We start from the raw sequence: 14,111 nt of genomic DNA, 5'->3' as shown, positions 1-14,111 counted from the left end.
GTCCTCTGGAACTTCAGCTGAAGCCAATGAGGATGCAAAGACTTCTGTCAAGGCCCAGAATCTTCCACCTTTGCCTCTCTCAGTATTCTGGGGTAGATCCCATCAGGCCCTGGGGACTTACCTACTTTAATGCTTTTTAAAATGCCCAATACTATCTCCTTTTTGATATCGACATGACCCAGAATATCTGCACACCCTACCTTAGGATCCTCATCCATCAAGTTCCTCTCTTTGGTGAATACTGAGGCAAAGTATTCATTTAGTATCCCGCCCATTTTCTCTGGTTCCATGCATAGATTGTGTCCACTATCCTCGAGTGGGCCAACCCTTTCCCTGGCTACCTCTTGCTCTCTACATACATATAAAATGTCTTAGGATTTTCTTTAATCCTGTTTGCTAAGGACATTTCATGGCCCCTTTTAGCCCTCCTAACTCCTTCCTTGTGCTCCTTCCTATGTTCTTTATATTCTTCACCTGTCCTAAGCCTTTTAAACTCATGAATGTTTTGTTCTCTTTTTGATAAAGCTCATAATATCCCTCATTATCCAGGGTTCCCGATACATGCCACACTTATCCTTCATCCTCACAGGTACATGCGGGTCCTGAATTCTAATCAGCCGACACTTGAAAGACTCCCACATGTCGGATGTTGATTTGCACTCATACAGCCTCCCCTAATCTACACTCTCCAGATCCTGCCTAATGTCGTTGTAGTTTCAATTTAAGTTTCAATTCAGGAACAAACCTCATCTTTCTACTATGCACTTAAATGTTTTCTGTCCTTAAAATTAATTTTAAGAACTGTAGATCTTAACAACTGTTCCTCATTTCTCAAACAGAGTGGTTACTGGGAGTAATGAATGTGGGGGGCTGGTATTTGGGATGGGGATTTGTTGTCTATACATAGCTAACAAGTTGGTCTGCATTTCCGAAGTCATGTTTCTACATCGTGCAAATTACTTCTCTTTGCTAGATTTTCTAGGCATTTCTTCTTCCCCATGACTATTTTGCTATAGGCATTTAGACCTGCTCTGGGTTCATTTTGCCTTGCACAATCATTCCTTTTGTCATTTAATCACAGATGTTTCCCTTTTGCTCTTCCCTCATTCCTACTCCCTCTTTTTCTGTTAGTGCTTTTTCAATATTTTCCCGTTTTGATGGATAATCATGGGCCTTTTTCTCTTCCCACAGATGCTGCAAGCCCTCTCAAGTGTTTCCAGCATACCCAATTATTATTTTGTGCCTACTTACATTGATTTGGAGGAGACTTCCCAAATTTTCGAAACCTTCCTGTACGTAAAAGGTCTCCTATGTTAGCTGACCTGGAAAGAAATCGTGTTCGTAGCCCTGGTAAACGCTGCTGAGATGAAAATGGAGAGCGTGAACGTAATGCAGGAACTTGTGGTGAGGATGGGGAGAGGGGCCGTCTTCTAGCTGTTTCCTTGGAGCCAGAAGGAAATGAAGATGCTTGTTGTGTAGAATGTTTTGAAGATGGCAGAACATATGGTGAAGGAATAGATTGCGTTACAAAAGAGGTAACTGGTTTTGTTGGCAGACTGGCTATAAAGTCTCTGTTGGCACCATTGGGGCTTAAGTAGGAATTTGCTAGTTCAGCTCGATGAGAGGATCCCTGTGAAGTTGAAGAGGAGGTAGTTCGTAATGGTACTGAAGAGAAAGATGGCTTACTTTTATTGTCTGGTATCCTAGCATTGGCAATACTGGAGGTAGAAAGTCGATTTGACGGCAAATATGAATGTGAACTTCCTGAAGGTACAGAGGAGGAGGACTGGACTGATGAAGATTGATGGGACTGAGAGGAAACTGGTTTTCTTTCAGCCCTTGATGTCAGCATGGTATTAGAAAGACTAGAACCTGTGTGAGGATTCAATTGTGAAGATTTGTCTGAATTTTCTAAGGGTGTAGCAGCAGACTGAACTGATGAAGATGGAAGATGATGAGCAGGACGACTGGAAGTAGTTAGTTTTCTTTCAAAGGAAGATAACGATGTTTGCTTTCTATCAGTACTGGAGCGAGGGTCTGCCCAAGAAGATCTATGACTTCCTAAGGATGATGAAGACGAGGGTAAGACAGGAAAAGGATTAGATTGTGGCGAAAATGTGTTTTTTGGGATCCCAGACACAAGTTCATTCTTAACAAAACTGGATCCTGATGAAGGATTTCTTTGTGAAGGTGAGTGCGAAGATGATATGGAAACTGGCTTTTTATCATGATTACTAATTGCTGTTCTTCTATTTGAACTAGGCCAAGATAGGGAAGATGCAGTGTCAGAAGAACGTAAATTTGAAGCTGTTCTTGTGAAAGGTCTAGGATCAGGAACAGGGAATGATTTTGGTGACTGGGAAATTGAAGTCTGTCTACTCAACATTGAATTATGATTAGATTGCTTCAACTGTATTAAAATGCGACTCTTTTTTTTGTTACTCTCTTTGGGTTTTTCTTCCTCCTCCTCTTCACTTTCCTCTTCCTTATCATCCTTAGAAAACACAGAAGTAGATCTCTCAGAAGGATAAGTCGATGTAGTCAGAAGTTTTGACCGATCTCGATTTAGTTCTTTTGTCTCATTTTGTGTTTCAACAGGTGATGATCCAGAAGTAAATTGTTTTCGAAGACTTGCTTTGGAATTCGGCATTCTTAGCTGAGTTGGATTTCTATCGGATGGGATTGCAGAAGAGGCAGATCTTGTTAACAGTTGATTGTTCTCCCTGGAGCTTGTCGCTGAATGTTTTGACGGTGTTGAGGGAGGGGCCGGAGGGATTAATGAAGAGGAGAAAGGCAACTTTTGGGCTGTTTTTGTATCAGAACGAGAAAACTGCAATGATGGTGAACGGGAGACAGGAAAGGGAGAGGAAGGCTTTCTCACATTTGGTCTGAAACCAGAGATGGGTTTAGAACTAGATGAAAAAGATGGTGAGTTTGATGAAGGCATTGTGGGTGAGAACTTGGAGGCTGAAGAGAATTCCGATTGTGGAGATGTTTGAGATTTGTCATGAGTTCTATGATGGGAACTTGCAGCAATATTGCCTACCAAAAAAAAATCAGAGCATATTGCTGAATATAATGCTAGTTTTCTGTAAGACCAAGTACATAATGAAATAATAAAACAACTGATTAAAGATATTGAAAACTTGCAGAAGGGAATAGTCATGCTCTATCATACAATCAGAGATTGCTTTATTTTTTTCAAAAATTGCAATGCAAAGCAAACATTCAAAAACAACAGGCTGGAAACTCAAAATAGCACAACAATCTACAGAAAATGACAACAAATGTTGCATTGGATACCAATTAAAATTTCTACCTCAGAATGCTTACAGTTCTTTGAATTAACTGTGAATGTTTAATCATAAAATCTGATGCGGAAGATAAGGATCATGATTCATTTTATAGGCTACACCTCCAAACATTCTGGGTGAATAACTGCCAACAATTTAAGTGCTTACCTCTTCTACACTAACTGTCTCCTTCCAGCTTAGGATGCTTTTCTCCTTTATTAACTTTGGTTTTTATGACGACAGAGAAATATAAACTGTAAGAAATCATAGAATCCTACAGTGCAGAAGGAGGCTATTCAGCCCATTGAGTCTGCACTGACCACAATCCCACACCGGCCCTATCCCCAGAACCCTTTGCAGTTACCTACTTAATCCCTCTGACACTAAGGGGCAATTTAGAACGGTCGATCCACCTAACCGCACACCTTTCGACTGTGGGAGGAAATCGGAGCATCCAAAGGAAACCCACGCAAACAAAGGGAGAACGTGCAAACTCCACACAGACAGTGACCCAAGCCGGGAATCGAACCCAGGTCCCTGAAGCTGTGAGGTAGCAGTGCTAACCACTGTGCCACCGTGCCACCAAATAACTAGAACAAATAAGCAACAATTCTTTTGAAGTATCAAATCTACCTGCTTTTAATCTGTTCCTCAATCCATCTGCTTGTTGAGCCATTGCCGATATAATTCTCTGGCGGGTTTGCTAGTGCTGTTGGGAGGAGTTTTAAAATAATTTGGCAGGGCGAGGGGCACAGACTGTGAACAGAATAAGGGCACAGCAATCAAATCAGAAGGAGTACAATTAGGTATTAGGTTTCAAGGCAAGGCTGGATGGCCTCTATTTTAATGCCAGGTGTTTTACAAATAAAATAGATGAGTTAAGGGCGATGATAAACATGTGGAATTGTGATACAGTAACCATTACAGAGACGTGGCTGAGGGAGGGGCAGGACTGGCAACTCCACATAGTGAGATATAGAATCTTCAGGTGAGACAGGGAGGGGGTAAAAGAGGAGGGTGCATTGCATTATTAGTTAATGAATCAGTTACTGCAGTAAGGATGTCCTTGCAACAGAGGGAGTACATTGAATGTTTACCAGGCTGATTCCTGGGATGGCAGGTCTGTCATACGAGGAGACTAAATTGGTGAGGATTATATTCACTGGAGTTTAGAAGAGGGAAAGGGGATCTCATAGAAACTTATTAAATTCTAACAAAGTTAGACAGGGTAGATTCAGAAAGAATGCTCCCAATGGTGGGGGAGTCCAGAACTAGGGCTCATAGTTTGAAGATATGAAATAAACCTTTTAGAACTAAGGCAAGGAGAAATTTCTTCACCCAGAAGGTGATGAATGTGTAGAATTCACTACCACCAATGTAGTTGAGGCCAAAATGTTGTGTGATTTCATGAAGAAATTACATATAGCTGTTGTGGCTAAAGGAATCAAGGGATATGGGGGAAGCGGGGGATCAAAATATTGAATTTGATGATCAGCCATGATCAACATGAACGGTGGAGCAGTCTCAAAGGGTCAGATGGCCTACTCCTGCTTCTAGTTTCTATGCAAGGAGAGGTGATATCTTGGAGGTGGCATTGAATGAGGCTTTGTGAGTAGAGCTGAGGAATATATTGCCAGGTGTTTATTGTAGACCCATACATAGTCAAGCGGGAAATTAAGGAACAAATACCTGCACAATTTACAGAGGTGTGTAAAAACGACAATAGTGATAGTTGTACAGAGGCCCTTCTGCCCTTTGTGTCTATACTGACAGTAGCTACCATTTGAGGTGAGCTAATCCCGTTTTCCAGCACTTATCCCATATCCTTGAATGTTATGTTTCAAATGCTCATCCAGATAATTTTTTAAAGGTTGTAAGGTTTCTGGCCTTCACTACCTTTTCAGCAGTACACTCCAGATTCCCATCACCCTCTGAGTGAAAATTATTCTCACTCTTTTGAATTATTTTCATTCTTTTGAGACTCTTTTGAATCTCCTGCCTCTTACCCTAAAACTATGCCCCCTCTGTCAAGTAGCTAAAGTTATTCCTCTGTTCAAGGAGAAAAGGAATATTCCAGGAAAATATAGACTGGTGAGTCTCACATTGGCAGTTAGGAAGCTACTGTAGGAGATTCTTAGAAGTAGGATTTACGCACATTTGGAAAAGCATGGGCTTAATTAGGGAAAGTCAGCATAGCTTTATGCGGGGCAGGTCATATATTACCAACTTGATTTTTGTTTGAAGGAGGAGATAAAGTTAATCGATGAGGGTGGAGTGGATGTTGTCCACTTTGATTTTACTAAGGCTTTCGACAAGGTCCCTTATGCTAGGCTCATCTAGAAGATTATGATGCATGGGATCCAAGGTTACATGGCCGCTTGGATTCAGAATTGGCTTGCCCATAGAAGTCAGGGTAGTAGTGGTGGGAGGGTGCTCTTCTGCGGTGTTCCATAACTAGTGGTGTTCCGCAGGGATGGGTGTGTTAGTACGTTTGCTGACGACACAAAGATAGGTGGAGTTATGGATAGTGAAGAAGGTAGTCAAAGGATAGAGTGGGATTATAGACCTTTTGCAGAGAAACAGCAGATGGAGTTTAATCTGGACAAGTGAGATGCTGCACTTTGGGAGATCAAATGTTCAGGGTGAGTACACAGTTAGTGGCAGCACCCTGAACAACGATGATGTACAGAGGGATCTTCGGGTTCAAATCCATAGTTTCCTGAAAGTGGCCACACAAGTAGATAGGGTGGTAAAGAAAGAAAGTGTATTGCATGCTTGCCTTTATTGGTCAGGGTTTGGAGTATAAGAGTCAGGATGTCATGTTGCAGCTTTATAAAACTCTGGTTAGACTGCAGTTAGAGAACTGTGTTCAATTCTTGTTGCCACATTACAGGAAGGATGTGGAGGCCTTGAAGAGGGTGCAGAAGGGGTTTGCCAGGATGCTGCCATGATTAAATGGTATGAGCAATAAGGACAGGCTGGACAAACTAGGATTGTTTTCTCTGGAGCAGCGGAGGCTGAGGGGAGACCTGATAGAAGTTCATAAAATTATGAGGAGCATAAGATAAGGTTGACAGTCAGAATCTTTTTCCCAGAGTTGAAATGTCTAATATTTCAAGGTGAGAGGGGAGAGATACAAAAGAGTCCAGAGGGACACTTTTATTCGCCACAGAGGATGGTGAGTGTCTGGAACGAACTGCCAGAGGTAGTAGTAGAGGTGGATACAATTCTGTCATTTAAAAAGCATTTAGATAGCTACATAGGTAAAATGGGTATTGAGGGATATAGGGCAAATGCAGGCAATTGGGATTAGCTTAGTGGTAAAAATTGGGTGGCACGAACAAGTTAGGCCAAAGGACCTGTTTCCATGGTGTAAACCTCTAAGACTCTATATGAGGGGCATAAGATGTGAGGGGGAAGTTCAAAGGAGATGCGAGAGGCAAGCTTTTCCTTTATACAGAGTGATAGATGCCTGGAACGTGCTGCCAAGCGTGATAGTGGAGGCAGATACAATAGGCATATTTTAGGGGCTTTTTGTACATGAAGGTGGAATGAATAGTGGGATATGGACCAAGGGCAGGCAGAAGGGATTAATTTAATTTGGCATCATGTTTGGCACAACATGGTGGACTGAAGGGCTTGTTCCTGTGCTGTACTGTTCTATACTCCATGTAATTGACCCCCCCGCCCGCCAACTCCCTGCACAGCCAAGGGGAACAGTTGATTCCTACTCACCCTCTCTGTCATAATCTTATATACCTCAATCATGTCCACCCCTTCAGCCTTCTTGGCTTTAAAGAAAACAATCCAAGTCTAACCAGTCTCTTTGTATAGCTCTAATGTTCCATCCCAGGCAACATTCTGGTGAACCTCCTCTGTACCTCCTCTACTGCTATCACTTCCTTCGATAGTGAGGTAACCAGAACTGCACACAGTACTCCAGCTGTGGCCTAACCACCTTTCTGTACAGCTCTGACATTACCTCCCTGCACTTATAGTCTATGCCACAACTGATAAAAGCAAGTGCCCCATATGTCATCTTAACTACCTTATTCACGTATTTGCCCAGTGACTCTGACATCTTTAACCTTGATGTGGGTATGCCGGCGTTGGACTGGCGTAAACACAATCTTTAACCTTTCCATACACCGATCTGAGGTCCCTACCTGCTTCAAGATGACGACAAAGAAAAGAAAAACCTGGCCATGTGCATTAATGACTACCGCCCACTGACTCTGACATCTATCATTATGAATTCTTTGAAAAGATAGTCATGGGACATATCAACTCCGGTCACCCAGATTGCCTGGATCCATTACAGTTCGCCTATTGCCACAACAGGTCCACAACAGATGTCTCCCTGGCCCTACACTCAATCCTGGAACATCTGGATAACAAGGACACTTATGTCAACTCCTATTTATTGACTACAGCTCAGAGTTCAACACCATTATTCCTACGAAATTCATCTCCAAGCTCCATGGCCTCGGGCTCAACTCTACCTTCTGTGACTGGATCCAAGACTTCCTAACCGATAGACTGCAATCAGTAAGGTTAGACAACAACACATCCTCCATGATTATTTTCAATATTGGTGCCCCACAAGGCTGTGTCCTCAGCCCCTTACCATACTCCTTATGTACCTATAACTGTGTGGCCAAATTTCCGCTTCAACTCCATTTTCAAGTTTGCTGATGACATCACTCTAGTGGGTTGGATCTCAAACAATGATGAGACAGAGGACAGGAAAGAGATTGAGGATGTGGTGAACTGGTGCAATGACAATAATCTCTCCCCCAATGTCAGTAAAACGAAAGAGATAGTCACTGACTTCAGGAAGCATAATAGAAGACATGTCCCTGTCGACATCAATAGTGATGAAGTGGAAACAGTCGAGAGCTTCAAGTTTCTAAGTATTCAGATCACGGACAATCTATCCTGGCCCCTCCATGCCAAGGCCATATTTAAGAAAGCCTACCAATGCCTGTACTTTCTCAGGAGGTTAAGGAAATTTGGCTTGTCCGCTACAACGCTCATTAATTTTTACAGGGTGAGAACGTGCAAAATCCACACAGTCACCCAATGCCAGAATCGAACCCGGCCCCTGGTGCTGTGAATCAGCAGTGCTAAATACTGTGCCTATAGAACTTAGGAGCCAGAATTGGCTATTTATCCTTCTGAGGATGTACCTCATCCAATTAAATCACGACTGACCATCCCCTTCATCACTTACTTTCCCAGACTATCCTTTATTGCTTGATGTCATTAGTGTTCAGGAATTTATTATTTTCTGTTTTGACTATGTTTGGTGATTGAGTTTCCATAGCTGTCTGAGGTAGAGAATTCTAAAGATTCATTACACTCTGAATGAAGAAATTGTTCTTCACTTCATCTTAATGGATAAAACTTAAATGAATAAATAACCCATTCTGAGACTGTGTCCTCTGATTTAGACTCACCAGTCTGGGGAAATCAGATAATCTCACAGGCTACTCTTTTCAAACCAATCAAATCCAAACTACAAAGGCTTATGTATGTATGTTTCAAATTTATAATATTTATTATGCATATTTCTCAAAATGTTTTCCTTTAATGATTGACTTCTTTTATATCTGTCAAAATGCCAGTAGATAATCACATATAAAGCTTTATTACATGTGTAATTTAATGTTTTGAACATATTTGCAGTAAAACCAAAAGTTTCAAAGTTTCGACTATATGCCATGTGAAATGCAATGAGCTAAAATTTCTGATTCTCAACAGACTGCGGTTTTTTGCCTTACATTTATAATAAAAGTAAAATTCAAATATGACAAAACAATCACATATTATTAAACTTGTACAAGCAGAAATCCACTCTATAATATTTTACAAAATAGTGCGCCAGAACAAAGCCTTTGGATTGGAAATGATGCAAGGGCTTATTATCCAAATACTGACATGCACGCCCTTGCTCTACGTCAGCTGTGTTTTTTTCAACGGTAATATTCGTTCTTTGGATGTAGTTTAGCATTTGCTGTCTATCCAAAGTTGCCCTAAGAACCTGGCAGTTTGATACAATTTGAGTGACTTGGTTAGCCCGAGGACAATGAGTCAACTACATTAAGACTGGTTGGAGTTGTTCTAGAGAGATTTCATCAGATGATCACCAACCATCCCATTTCCACTCAGTGTTATGATTGCATGACATGTCCATCTTTGCATCTTCTCATACAAATTAAGAAGCTAAAAGGATCTTTGTGATCCATTTGAATGATTCCTGACTCCTGGCTAAAGAGTCTTTTCCTTCATCTCTATCAATAATTCTTTTACAATTAATAAACAAAGTAAATTGGCAAAAAAAGGACTGAGTGGTCCCATGACTTTTCTGTCAACTTGCTCATAAGATTTCTATAGAGATTCTTCAGTTGTTCCTGATCAATCCTGGAAGGTTGCCATTCCTATGAGGAATAAAGTTGTACATAGGCCCAACAAGATAAGCGCAGCAGGTTTGCTTCTTGAAAGGACATGAGTAAATCAGTTGGATTGTTATGAGTATCCAATAGATTCATTATCACTTCCTGTTATCAACTTCTTATTTTTGTTTTTTTTATAATTCAGGTTTGAATTCAAATTCTCAAGCTGGTATGGTGGGATTGGGACTCACATTTGCTGGATTATTCTGTCCCATAGAGTAACTACATTTCTGTCACCCATAATTCATATCATCTATCTCATTCTTGCAATTTAATAAAAACCTAGATTCTCTTGTAAACATAACTCACCATGATGCCAATCAAAGCCATTGTACAAACAGAAAATAATACATACAACAGAAGAACTAGAAACATGCAGTAGATCAACTTATGTAAAGACTAATCACTCCTAGAATTAACAAAAGCAAATGACTGCAGATGCTGGAAATGTGAAATAAAAACAGAAATATTGGAATAACTCAGAAGATCTGGCAGTATCTGGAGAGGGAAACAAAGTTAACGGATTGAGTCCATTTGAGTCTTCTACAGAACCAGGTCCATAGAAGAATTATATCAACTTGAAATGTTTACTCTTTCACAGATGCTGCCAGATCTGCTACATTTATCCAGCATTTTCTGATTTAATTCCTGGAACTGATCTGTCTTTTCCAGCTATTTAGGTTTTCATATTTCAGGCAAGTGCTGTTTCTAGACCAAAAGCAAAATATTGGGAACGCTAAAATCTGAAATAGCGAGAGAAAATGCTGGGAATACTTAGCAGATCTGGCAGCACACATGGAGAGCAAAGCAAAGTTAATGTTTCAGGTCTTCGAAGAAAGGTTATCAACCTGAGACATTGGATGGGATTTTATTCATCCCGAAAGGTAAAATCCTGACCTTCCCATTGTTCACCTCTCACCTGCTCTGATGCTTGTGGCAGGCAGGATGGCAAAATTCCGGCAATTTGCTCTATTTCTCTCCACAGATACTGTCAAACTGCTGAGTATTTTCAAAAGGTTTCTGTCTATTATTTAAATTCCATTCTTGTATTAAGGTAAAACTAATGGTCCAATTTTACTTTGGAATACCATTGTATAAATAGTTGGAATTGTACAACACACCTATAATATAAGAGGGTCCATAATTTTTAGTGCAACATTAGTTGTGATTAACTGTGATCAGATAGAACTTACAAAGCAGCCAAAAATGTCATCAAGATGGTGTTTATGCCAGCGATAAGCTTGGAGCTGATAGAGGCCCACATTATAAAGGAATACAATACTTACTTATTTGCATAGCAACACTGAGGGCTTTAGACTGAGGACCTTGTCCTCTCCGGTTTGCTGCTCGAATTTTGAAAATATAGCGCTCCCCAGGCTGCAGACCATCAACTATAGCAGTTGTAACATCCCCAGAAAAAGTAACAGTCTTTGCTCCGAATGGTTTGAGAGCCGGGGCATATGATATAACGTATTCTGAAACGATTTGGCAGATGGTTGGAAGAAGACAACTGAAAACAACTCTGCTTTTCCACTGGAGATACTGTATGGGAAGAATGAATCACAGGGTGCATTGCTAATGTTTACTGATTAGCAATGCACTAAACAACTGGAGTCTATTACAAAAATTAGATAGTAATAAGACGGGATCTGAATCGCTGACCAAATCCATGAAATCCACAATAAACTAGATCAGCAATATACTAAATACACAAGAACTATTACATTTAAAGAAATATTATGAATATGAATACACAATTAATTGGTATGGATCTAATTAAAACAATTACCGTAACTTTTATAACATAATAAATGACCTTGATATTGAACTTTTCTCCACAATAGCTTTCCTCTTTTATTTTGAAGTTAACACATGAGAATAACATGTAACATTTAGATCTTCAGTATAATTGTACATAATTAAAACATAAGTTTAAATGTAAATCAATTAATATTTGAATGGACAGTAGTTATATTTAGAGGACATGATCTTTATCTCACCAATTTGTTTTAACCATGTATTCCCTTCACGCGTCTCCTGAATGTTTTATTGGTATGATCCTACAGGCAGCAGGGGCTTCCCAGTAATTTTCCCAAGTGGCCAATATTGATTTTGATAAGGTTCACCATGGTGGGCTTCTGCAGAAAATGCAGATGTATGGGATTGGGGGTAATCTAGGTACTTGGATCAGGAATTGGCTGGCAGATAGGAGACAGAGGGTGGTGGTTGATGGTGAATATTCGTCATGGAGTTCGGTTACGAGCGGTGTGCCTCAGGGATCTGTTTTGGGGCCACTGCTGTTTGTAATTTTTATTAATGATCTGGATGAGGGTATAGTTGGGTGGATTAGTAAGTTTGCTGATGACACCAAAGTCGGTGGTGTGGTAGATTGTGAGGAAGGGTGTCATAGTTTGCAGGGTGACTTAGACAGGTTGCAGAGCTGGGCCACGAGGTGGCGGATGGAGTTTAATGCGGAGAGGTGTGAGGTAATTCATTTCGGTAGGAGTAACAGATGTGTTCAGTATAGGGCTAATGGGAGGACTTTGAATAGTGTGGAGGAGCAGAGGGATCTAGGTGTATGTGTACATAGATCCCTGAAGGTTGGGAATCAAGTAGATAAGGTAGTTAAGAAGGCATACGGTGTCTTGGCGTTTATTGGTAGGGGGATTGAATTTAGGAGTCGCAGCGTCATGTTGCAACTCTGGTGCGGCCGCACTTGGAGTACTGTGTGCAGTTCTGGTCCCCACATTACAGGAAGGACGTGGAGGCTTTGGAGAGGGTGCAGAGGAGGTTTACCAGGATGTTGCCTGGTATGGAGGGGAGGTCATATGAGAAGAGACTGAGGGATTTGGGGTTGTTTTCGCTGGAAAGAAGGAGGCTAAGAGGGGATCTTATTGAAACATATAAGATGATTAGAGGTTTAGATAGGGTGGATAGTGATAGCCTTTTTCCTCGGATGGAGAATGCTAGCACGAGGGGGCATGGCTTTAAATTAAGGGGTGGTAGTTATAGGACGGATGTCAGGGGTAGGTTCTTTACCCAGAGGGTGGTGAGGGATTGGAATGCCCTGCCTGCTGCGGTTGTAAATGCGCCTAGTTTGGGGGCGTTTAAGAGAGCTGTGGATAGGTTTATGGACGAAAAGGGATTGGTTTAGATTAGTGGGTCACATTTACCCACACTGTACTCCATCTGCCAGACCCTCGCCCACTCACTTAGACATACCTCGCTCGAGATTAATTAACTGGAAAATAAAACCCTGTGCTCTGAATACCATAATCTTTGAGCAAAGATGTTACATTGACTTTAAAATATCTGCATAAGTGGAAAACGGGACAACGGAAAACCATTTGAAATATCTATGTGGAACCCGGATTCAGAATCCTTGCTACAAATGACATAAAATGTTAGGAATTATTTCTTAGTCAGGAAAAGCATTCACATCTACGTTTCAGGCTGTGTGCCTTATTTTCTATGCACCTACTGGGGATTTAGCACGAACAAGATAGGAAACATTGGAATTCAAATTGGTACCATCCGGACCTGATACAGAGTCTCACCTGATAGTGGAGCAAATCAGAGGCCAGGGCATGGCTACCTAATCACTGGTCTCAATTCTTTAGTCTGCTGTCTCAGCAAGAAGCACTTATAGCCACAAACTCATGAAAACAAGTAAATTTCATTGGTTTAATGATGTTATGTTTTCCAGAAGCTTTAACAAGTATAAGACACGAACTATTGAGTTTGGGTTTACCACAATAGTTGCCCTCGTTTCCATGGTGGAGATTTTATTTGACATGGTATTACAAAAATTCACTTTTTATCTCTGTATAACATCTTGTAAAGCAGAAAAGAATACAATAGTCAGTTGGGCATTATTCCCTGATTTTAGCAATACTGACATAAAATGTCCTACCTGTGACCTTTCCCTTGCTGTCATTAGGAGGATCCCAGGATGCAGTCACTGCTGTTCCTTCCCTACCTAATGGTTTCACCTCAAAGTTCTCAGGACTGGAAGTAGGAACTGCATTTGAAAGTCGGTGGAAGAGTTAATTACAACAAAGAACAGGACAGAAAAGATCTCTTATTCAGTTAAAATTCACGACTCTAAAAAATACTTGAGTTGACAAATGTGTTATTATGGATCAGATATATTCAGTGCTCAGAATCAACCATGGTTCTTTACTCAGAGGGTAGTAAGGGCATGGACTGCCCTGCCTGCAGCAGTTGTGGACTCGCCAACTTTAAGGGCATTCAAATGGTCATTGGATAGGCATATGGATAACATTGGAATAGTTTAGGTTCGAAGGTCATTAGATTGGTTCCACTGGTCGGTGCAATATCGAGGGCCGAAGGGCCTGTACTG

General features: G+C 40.9%; 1 protein-coding gene across 1 annotated transcript in view; it reads right to left on the bottom strand.

Moving 5' to 3' along the window:
- The window catches only part of fndc1 (fibronectin type III domain containing 1), a 221,630-nt gene that overhangs the window by 67,139 nt on the left and 140,380 nt on the right, over window positions 1-14,111 (bottom strand). Inside the window, exons 9-11 of the mRNA XM_080182267.1 lie at window positions 13,662-13,769; window positions 11,035-11,223; window positions 1,252-3,042 (exon numbers count right to left, since the gene is read on the bottom strand). Coding sequence (XP_080038393.1) covers window positions 1,252-3,042; window positions 11,035-11,223; window positions 13,662-13,769 — 2,088 coding nt within the window. The remainder of the gene's footprint in view (window positions 1-1,251; window positions 3,043-11,034; window positions 11,224-13,661; window positions 13,770-14,111) is intronic.

This window comes from Carcharhinus amblyrhynchos, unplaced genomic scaffold (genome assembly GCF_965287045.1).
Source record: "Carcharhinus amblyrhynchos unplaced genomic scaffold, sCarAmb.v2.hapA scaffold_50, whole genome shotgun sequence".
Lineage (NCBI taxonomy): Eukaryota > Metazoa > Chordata > Chondrichthyes > Carcharhiniformes > Carcharhinidae > Carcharhinus > Carcharhinus amblyrhynchos.
Note: the sequence above shows the minus strand (reverse complement) of the source record. Positions and strands in the feature narration are given on the sequence as shown.